At 37.4% G+C, this 9,960-nt stretch overlaps 1 protein-coding gene across 4 annotated transcripts; it reads left to right on the plus strand.

Moving 5' to 3' along the window:
* Nucleotides 1–867: 867 nt before the first annotated feature.
* On the plus strand, nucleotides 868–9,142 carry LOC105032689 (thylakoid lumenal 17.9 kDa protein, chloroplastic). Of its 4 annotated transcripts, none has more exons than XM_073243871.1 (5): nucleotides 868–1,173; nucleotides 1,300–1,414; nucleotides 1,499–1,568; nucleotides 2,506–2,695; nucleotides 8,962–9,142. In XM_073243871.1, coding segments are annotated over exons 1-5 (639 nt in total). In that variant the 5' UTR covers nucleotides 868–910; the 3' UTR covers nucleotides 8,963–9,142. The 4 variants fall into 4 exon arrangements, with proteins under 4 accessions (XP_073099972.1, XP_073099974.1, XP_073099973.1 ...); XM_073243873.1 differs by lacking the exon at nucleotides 8,962–9,142 and adding an exon at nucleotides 5,514–5,530; XM_073243872.1 differs by lacking the exon at nucleotides 8,962–9,142 and adding an exon at nucleotides 3,663–3,697.
* The last annotated feature ends 818 nt before the right edge of the window (nucleotides 9,143–9,960 follow it).

The following is a 9,960-nucleotide window of genomic DNA, read 5'->3' on the forward strand; positions in this document are numbered from 1 at the left end:
TGAAAAATATTATTAAGTTGATGATAGATGAAGCTAATAGCATATTAATGTAATTATTTATTTTTTTAAAAAAATTATGAGTACTATATAAAAATAAAAATGATCACAAATGGAATCAAATATTCGGATATGGATTGAATAGTTGTCTATTCATATCTATCTATTTTTTTTTAATGAATATAGATACAGATATTAATTAGATGCTCAAATTTCTATTCATATTCGAATAAATTGGAATACAAAAATAGATCTGGATGAATATTATCTGATCTACTTTCACCTCTACATAGGATGGCTAATCCGCTAATATTTAGACCGGGCATATCCAAGAGTGTTAATTCCATCGTAGGCACACTTTATCCTGTAACAAATATACTTCTGCCAACGAACAATATTAAATCTTAGAAAGGCGGACATGGATTCCTTTCTTCTAAATTACATATGCAGTGTGCAATTTACCTCTGCCTGGAAGTTGAAATTATGTATGCATAAACCTGAAAGACTGCCATGCATTGTAGGTATGGATCAGTAGCAAAAATTCAGTTCCCTCCTCAGACCTATATTTTGCCTGACATCTAAGTATCTATTGCACTCTTTTTAGGTGGGCAATATGCACTTCCCTGGAACTTGCCTGCTGGAATGATTATTTTATTGGTGCTTCATGTTTGATCAAACTATACTATTTTTCTCTACACCATCCATGAGACACCAATGTGACCTATAGCTACACTTCGGGTAAGTAATATATACTTATACAAGTTAGAGAGAGAGAGAGAGAGAGGGGGCAGTACAAGGCTTTCAACATAGAGAGTGCACGTGACCCAGGTCCAAATGATGGACACAGATTATGTTTTCAGCATCGTCATCAAGTAGTGGATAAGTCAGGAGAAAGGGGGAGGGGAAAGATAACATGGTGATGTCAATCACTAGAATTCTCTGCTCTCCATTTTCCTCCAACAGTGTCCCCCAGCATCAAACTCCAACGGCTACTTCTCAGAATTCAACCATCAAAAGGCTTCTTCTTTCTTCTCTGGCTCCCCTCACCCTTGCTATCACACTAAGCTCACCCATTGCCAGTGTAGCCATCCCTTCTACCAGTTCCCAGTCTTCTCTATTCCCTTCCACCACTCCCTACTCCCAATCTCAGAATTTGCAGCTTGGATTGGAGAATGGGTAACCCCAAAATTACTTCTTTCTCTGAGGAGCTTTGGCTTTTTCCCAAACTATCACACACCAAAATCATTTTTTCTAAAAATTTTTGGGGGAAGATATCTGTGAGACGTTGGTGTCTTAATGCAGGAAAATTAGGCCATGTCCATCCACAAATCCTGGTTGTGTGTCGACGAATCCACAGTCATCATCTTTTGCTTTCCCATGGGTGATTCCTGAGAATTCCTCGGAGAGTGCTGTTCAGGTGAAGAAGTTTGAGTTCTTTTGTGTGCTCTGAGTTCTGAAAATTTCAAAGAATTTGATATATTGCATCTCCGTTGTGCTACAGAAATTGAGAGATGCGATCCTGAAAACACAGAAGAATGTGAAGATCGAGGTTGATGAGGAAACTCCCAATGGTAATTTCGTAAGATCCAATGAAGATTGAGATATGGCTACTTGTTTTTCTGTGATAGAAACTCTTTGCAGACCAGTAAAACTAACTTTGCATAGATGACAAGAGAATGAAATATTCGAAGTTACTGGCTAATTCATTGGTTTTTTGTACCACCAATGGTGTCTATATGGTTCCTGAATTAAGGATGTGAAACAAACATTTCATGTTGGTTAGAAGATCATGTTTCGAATTTGATCTTGCATTATAGTAATGGCTACATCGAAGGGTTTATAGTGATCATGTGTTAGGCACACATTTATAAAATAGATTATTACAATGTTGGAGGACCAGCACTGAATATGATTTTTGCCCATATTTATGTTCTTCTTCCTTATTTTTATATCTATGTTTCAACATCTTTGCCTGGTCAACACTCTTTTTTTTTTTGGGATGAAATCTTATTGTTTGTTATAATGAATGAATCATGTAAAAGTTGGACCCAAGTAAGTTGAAACAAATAACAGGTTCTATTTGCTTATATATAGATTTATAAAGAAGTTTGAGACACGGCAACTTACCATAATGGTGTTTGTATAAAAGGTTCAGGAAAGTTACATGCTCAGGTCTCCAAGGAAAGTTACATGTTTGGTTATTTCTTATTGTTATTTTGCAATAGCTTTATGTAGTTTATTTTTTAATTGAGGAATAACAAATTACATGACTATGATATTGATTGCGCCATAATATTGATTGCATGATATCCTCTATCTGACTATCTTCTTCCACATTCCTGGAGCTACTACATTTTTTAGATTTTGAATTTAATTACAGGGAATCTTCTTTCTTTCACTTTTTTTTTTTTTGTGAACATTTCTTTGTATATAATGATGTTAAAAGCTCGATGGATTTTGTTTGTGAAACATTATGAAACAAACTTACCGTGATTGTGCAATTATCAGGCCACTATTTGCAAGCCGAGGTTGACGGAGGATTTGGACGTGATGTGATGGAATTTTTGGTTAAAGGAGATGTCGTTGCCTACAGATCTATGGCCGCAAAAGTCACATACATATACCCATTCACAACAGCTTTAGGTGACTCCAAAGGACAGAAGGAAAGGATGAATAGAATCATGGAAGATTTGGGCTGGTATGCTCCAAATTTTGAATCAATGGACTAATTGATTTGGTTGTTGTAAAAGAGCAATTGAATTCAGTAAACAATATATGTGTCCATATTTACTGGCCTATATTGGATTTCTTGAGTAGTGTTATAAACAAAATTACCTTCTTTAATATATGATCAAGTGATGATGATAAACTGACATTTAATATGAACTTTTTTTCTGGTGTATTAGTTAAACCTAACAGTTTTGCTGGTATAGGCAATAGTTGAGATGCAGTGTAGGAAGATAGAACAACAAATTAAGGTTAATAGAGTACTTTATGGAACACATCTCTGGGATCATTGCATTATATAATGAGCACAACCACGTACATCTCTAACAAAACGCTTTTCTGGGGGCGCAGTAGGTGGTGAAGATCTCTGTTTATAATGACTATTAGCTAGGAATAAACGATTCTTTCAAATAAACATCATAGTTTTGTACCAAAAGAAAAGAAAAGTAAACATCATAGTTAAGAAAATGTATTACTCAGAAGGAAAAGTGAAGTGGAAAAAAAAAGTACGTGAAGTCATGACATTATAGGGCTCATGCTGCAATTTCTAGAAGAATTTCTTGCTATCATTTCTATGTTTATTCACTGGTAACATAATTATTTTGAATGTTGACTCTTTGGAACATGCACGCTTCAGAAAAAAAGCCACCCATCTCTACTAACATAATACCTTGTTTGTGTTAAGAAATGTTTCTATATTGACTTGTCAATCACCAGAAAGACTTTATTCAGATGGTATTGATGTGATAATGCATGCAAAAGAGGAACAATGAAAGCTGGAGTCAAGGATATTTGTGTACTACTTCACTCTAGACTATATTACATGTACTAATTTTCAGCACAAGCAATGTAAGTTAGAGGCCAAGGCCAGAAACCACATTACTCTCTTCTTTGAAGGATGCAAGTTCTTTTACTACTGAATTTATGCTGAAACATAGAGAAACGGGGGTGCCCCACGTACAGAAGTGCCTCTGTTATAGCCCAAACCAAGCCCAATCCAGTCAGACCCAAGCCCATTTAAAAAAAAAAAAAAAAATACAGAGGAAAAACCGGGAAGAAGACTCCCGATAGGAGTCTTCTTCTCCGGCGAGATCCGAGCAAATTAGGAGTCCTAGGACCTCTCGAAGTCCTAGGGCCCTCTATAAGAAAACCTCCTCTTTTCCTAGGAACCCAACATCGGCCCCCTTCCTCTCTCTTTCTCTCTGTTTTTTCCGATCGGAGCCGCAGACACCGTTTTGATTCTCGCCGTGATTGTCCGCCGGTGGGGTCACCGGAGGCCGAGGTGAGTCTTTCTCTTCTTCCCCTCTTCTTTTCCCTTCCTCCCGTGCTCTTGTGCGCGGCTGCCGGCGACGAGAGTCGCCGATTTTCGGTCGGAAAAAGGGACCTCTGTTTTGATCTCTTTTTCCCGTGAATTTTCGGTCGGAAAAAGGGACCTCTGTTTTGATCTCTTTTTTCCATGCTTCTCCGTGATCGGGGGAGTGGCCCCCCTCTGCCACCGGCCTCCGCCGCGGCGGTCGTGGCCTGAACGGTCCGGCACAAGGAGGGGACTGTCGTCCCTTGTTCGGCCCGGAAGGAGCCGAGAGAAGAAGAAGAAAAGAGAAGAAGAAGAAAAAAAGAAAAGAGAAGAAGAAGAAAAAAAGAAAAGAAAAAAAAGAAGAAAAAGAAAAGAGAAAGAAGAAAAAGAGAAAAAGAAAAGGAAAGAAAAAGAAAAAAAAAAAGAGAAAGAAGAAAAAGAGAAAAAGAAAAGGAAAGAAAAAGAAGAAAAAGAAGAAAAAGAGAAAAAGAAAAGAAAAGAAAAAGAAAAAAAAATAATATATATATATATAAATAAATAAATAAATAAATAAATAAAAATAAAAAAATAATAAAAAAATGATGAGAGAGAGAGTTTCTCTCTCTTCTCTCTTTTCTTTCAGTCTGAACCCTGACTTTCTCTCTCTGAAATTGGACTTTCTCTCTCTAGAATTTTCTCTCTCTAGGTTGTTTCTCTCTCTTGATGGATTTCTCTCTCTTTAAAGTTATTCCTCTAAGATTAGCGTAGTGGAAAGCTTCATCTGATGATTTTGATCGAGTTTAGGGAAGAGTCTGATTTTAAGTGAGGTTTTGATTTGGGATTTGTTTAGATTGAATTTTAAATTAAAATTAATATAAAAATATAATTTTAGATAATAGGCACGGAAGAATCTCCTAGAAGTTAGTCGATATGTTCATTCAGTGCTCCGTGAAAAGTAAGTAATGAATCATCTTCTCGAGATATTCCATATTTATTCTGAAAATAAATAATTATTCTCTGAAAATTATGCATGATTTATGAAATTATGTTTTGAAAGAAAAGTACTTTGAAATATTATGGTACGTCGATTTATGCACATGTTCAGTGAAAAATTATGATATATTATGATACAAAGTGTTTTGATACAAATCGGATTTATGCTCTCAGCCTAACTATGTTTCAGTGGGCCCCGTCAATGGGGATTATACGTTGGTACTCAGTGGACCCTGCCAGTGGGGGTTGTGCGTTGGTATTCTGTGGATCCCGTCAATGGGGGTTAAACGTTGGTCATAGTCAAGGCTGTTGAGTTACGAGTATTTTGAATCGAATCGGATTTATGATTATATTATATGTGAATATTTGAAAATATTGGGTCTACATTAAATCAGCATGAAATATACTCTTATGTTTATTTGCAGCATTATTCTTGAAAATTATATAATATCTGAATTATCTAGTTGAGATATTTGTTACTTACTGGGCTGTCTAGCTCATTACCTTTCTTTCTATTTTTCAGATTCAGATAATTAATTTCGAGCGTAGGAAGAAATATTGGGACAGAGCTTTTAGAGGCGAGATTTAGCGTTGTCAATTTCATTGAACTTAGATCTATTGTTTTATTTTTAATAAAATTTTATTGGATGTAAGATATTTGATTTAATTACTTGAATTAAAGTTGAAGAATAATTATTTGAATTTATTCCGCTGTGATGTATTGATATCGTGATGAGATGCCTTGCATGCTTATGGAGAGAGTTCTTCATAAGTATGCGGCGGTTGCCGCGACCTCCTGCTCGCGATCTCGGGTCGGGGGCATGATAATTAATATGGTATCAGAGCATAAGTGGATAAATTATGACACATAGAATTTGACATAGTATGAGTGTAGGTGGGTAAACATTAGAAAAATTAGAACGTTAAAGTATGAGCATCATAATAAATCTATCCTAACAAATAAATAAATGAATCTAATAAGGTTTTACTACTACAAGGTTACCATGCCTCCCCGTAGAATGACAAGAACTACTCAAGGAATTGCAAGAGAGACATCACAACCACGGGATGGTAGCACTCCCCATCTAATCAGTGGCACCCCTCAGGAGGAGGGAGTCGTAGATTCTAATGGGAGTACTTCGAGAGCATGTCAAGAACCAGATATGGCTCAGTTAATGCAGACCCTAATCAGAATGGTACAAGCACAACAACAAATACAGTAGCAAACGCTTGAACAACAGCAGATACAACGAGATACACAACAACATCAGCATCCACCACCACAATATGGAGAACAACCAGTACAACGGAACAACATTTCAGAATTTAAAAAGCTTGCCCCTCCAGCTTTCAAGGAGACTACTGAACCTTTGGAGGCTGACAACTGGATAATGGAGATGGAGAAGGCCTTCACTGTCCAAGAGTATCTTGATGAAGAAAAGATTCGATATGCAGCTTATTTACTACAAGGAGAAGCATACAACTGGTGTCAGCGACTACAGCGCAAGCATGAACAAGATGGCGAAATACTTACCTGGGAAAGATTTCGGATTGCATTCTATGATCAGTATTTTCCTCGGAGTATAAGGATCCAGAAAGAGCAAGAGTTTATTTATTTGAAGCAAAAGGGTATGAGTGTGACTGAATATGAAGCAAAATTTACAGAGTTAGCAAAATTTGCTTCGAGATTAGTGGATGGTGAGCAAGAACGTGTTCACAAGTTTGAGATGGGACGGAGAACTGAGATTCGAAAATAAGTGGTTCCATATGAATTGACAACTTATGCTGATGTGGTAAACAAAGCACTGATAATTGAAAGGGAAGTCAATGAAGAACGCATGGAAAGAGAAAGAAAGCAAAGAAAGAGAGCAAAATCAAATGATACACAAGGGCAGAATAATAAAAACATCAAAAGATCAGCTAAGGGAGCAGTAGACAATAAGACTCAACAGATTGATGGTGAGCCGTGCTCCAGATATGGCAAAAATCATGCAGACAAGGATTACTATTGGAATACAGGTGCTTGTTTCAAATGTGGTCAGATGGATCATAAAATTGCTAGCTGCCCGCTAAATATAGAAAATCAAGTTGGCCAAAGAACTTATGAAGGACAACATAAGGGTGATGGACAGAATTCTAAAACCCAGGGAAGAATGTATGCGCTTACTCAACAGAATGCACAGGCTTCCAATACAATGGTGACAGGTATGAAAAATTTCGAGGACGAAATTTTTTTTTAGGGGTGAAGAATATTATAGCCCAAACCAAGCCCAATCCAGCCAGACCCAAGCCCATTTAAAAAAAAAAAAAATAGAGGAAAAACCGGGAAGAAGACTCCCGATAGGAGTCTTCTTCTCCGGCGAGATCCGGGCAAATTAGGAGTCCTAGGACCTCTCGAAGTCCTAGGGCCCTCTATAAGAAGACCTCCTCTTTTCCTAGGAACTCAACATCGGCCCCCTTCCTCTCTCTTTCTCTCTGTTTTTTCCGATCGGAGCCGCGGACACCGTTTTGATTCTCGCCGTGATTGCCCACCGGTGGGGTCACCGGAGGCCGAGGTGAGTCTTCCTCTTCTTCCCCTCTTCCTTCCCCTTCCTCCCGTGCTCTTGTGCGCGGCTGCCGGCGACGAGAGTCGTCGATTTTCGGTCGGAAAAAGGGACCTCTGTTTTGGTCTCTTTTTTCCGTGAATTTTCCGATGCCGGCGATCGCAATCGATCGCCGGCCATGCTTCTCCGTGACCGGGGGAGTGGCCCCCCTCTGTCGCCGGCCTCCGCCGCGGCGGCCGTGGCCTGAACGGCCCGGCACAAAAAGGGGACTGCCGTCCCCTGTTCGGCCTGGAAGGAGCCGAGAGAAGAAGAAGAAAAAAAGAAAAGAAAAAGAAGAAAAAGAAAAGAGAAAGAAGAAAAAGAGAAAAAGAAAAGGAAAGAAAAAGAAGAAAAAGAGAAAAAGAAAAGAAAAGAAAAGAAAAATAAAAAAAAATAAAAATAAAAAAAAATATATATATATAAATAAATAAATAAATAAATAAAAAATAATAAAAAATAATAATAAAAAAAAGATGAGAGAGAGAGAGTTTCTCTCTCTTCTCTCTCTTCTTTCAGTCTGAACCCTGACTTTTTCTCTCTGAAATTGGACTTTCTCTCTCTATAATTTTCTCTCTCTAGATTGTTTCTCTCTCTTGATGGATTTCTCTCTCTTTAAAGTTATTCCTCTAAAATTAGCGTAGTGGAAGACTTCATCTGATGATTTTGATCGAGTTTAGGGAAGAGTCTGATTTTAAGTGAGGTTTTGATTTAGGATTTGTTTAGATTGAATTTTGAATTAAAATTAATGTAAAAATATAATTTTGGATAATAGGTACGGAAGAATCTTCTAGAAGTTAGTCGATCTGTTCATTCAGTGCTCCGTGAAAAGGAAGTAATGAATCATCTTCTCGAGATATTCCATATTTATTCTAAAAATAAATAATTATTCTCTGAAAATTATGCATGATTTATGAAATTATGTTTTGAAAGAAAAGTGCTTTGAAATATTATGGTACGTCGATTTATGCACATGTTCAGTGAAAAATTATGATATATTATGATACAAAGTGTTTTGATACAGATCGGATTTATGCTCTCAGCCTAACTATGTTTCAGTGGATCCCGTCAATGGGGATTATACGTTGGTACTCAGTGGACCCTGCCAGTGGGGGTTGTGCGCTGGTATTCTGTGGACCCCGCCAATGGGGGTTAAACATTGGTCATAGTCAAGGCTGTTGAGTTACGAGTGTTTTGAATCGAATCGGATTTATGATTATATTATATGTGAATATTTGAAAATATTGAATCTGCATTAAATCAGCATGAAATATACTCTTATGTTTATTTGCAGCATTATTCTTAAAAATTATATAATATCTGAATTATCTAGTTGAGATATTTGTTACTTACTGGGATGTCTAGCTCATTACCTTTCTTTCTATTTTTCAGATTCAGATAATTAATTTCGAGCATGGGAAGAAATATTGGGACAGAGCTTTTAGAAGCGAGATTTAGCGTTGTCAACTTCATTGAACTTAGATCTATTGTTTTATTTTTAGTAAAATTTTATTGGATGTAAGATATTTGATTTAATTACTTGAATTAAAGTTGAAGAATAATTATTTAAATTTATTCCGCTGTGATGCATTGATATCGTGATGAGATGCCTTGCATGCTTATGGAGAGAGTTCTTCATAAGTATGCGGCGGTTGCCGCGACCTCCTGCTCGCGATCTCGGGTCGGAGGCGTGACAGCCTCGCTGAAGAGCTAGAAAGGGAACGACCTGCAGCTTTCAAGCAGCGAAAGAGACAGAGGCATTACTCCCCTCCATGGTGAATGTTGTTTTTTAAGTTATTCTTATGGATAAGTATATAGGAATATGCCCTATTTGTTTTTGTACACATAGGATTACTGTATGTGGGTTGATTCTAATAGTAAGGTTGTCACTGGAGATGTTAACAATTCAACTTGCCTCTCTAGTCTGCAAGAACTCTTTTTCTATGTACTGGTGCGTTCAATATAATAGCATTATTAACTTGGAATGTTAGAGGTTTGGATGATCCAGTGAAAAGGAAAACTGTGAGAGACTGCATCATAAGCTTGAGCAGTGGCATGCTTGGTTTACAGGAAACAAAATTGTCAGAACCTCACTTGTTAGTTTTTGTACATTTGAGGAAGAAGTGTAAATTCTTGATCACATCTCAGTGCTACAGGTTTGGCAGAAGGCAACTTCGTCGGCTAGAATTCGCAGATTTTGATACATTTCTACCGGCTTAAATGGAGGTTCATATCGGTATATGGCCTGAGTGATAGATCAACCAAAGAGGAGTCTCGGAAGGAACTAACAGATTTGAGAAGGAAATATGCTGGAATCTTGGATTATTAGAGGCGATCTTGTTGCAAATATCACATCGAATGACGAAAAGGGTAATCCTCAATCAAGCTCAA

The sequence above is a fragment of the Elaeis guineensis genome, chromosome 9 (assembly GCF_000442705.2).
Source record: "Elaeis guineensis isolate ETL-2024a chromosome 9, EG11, whole genome shotgun sequence".
Taxonomy (NCBI): domain Eukaryota; kingdom Viridiplantae; phylum Streptophyta; class Magnoliopsida; order Arecales; family Arecaceae; genus Elaeis; species Elaeis guineensis.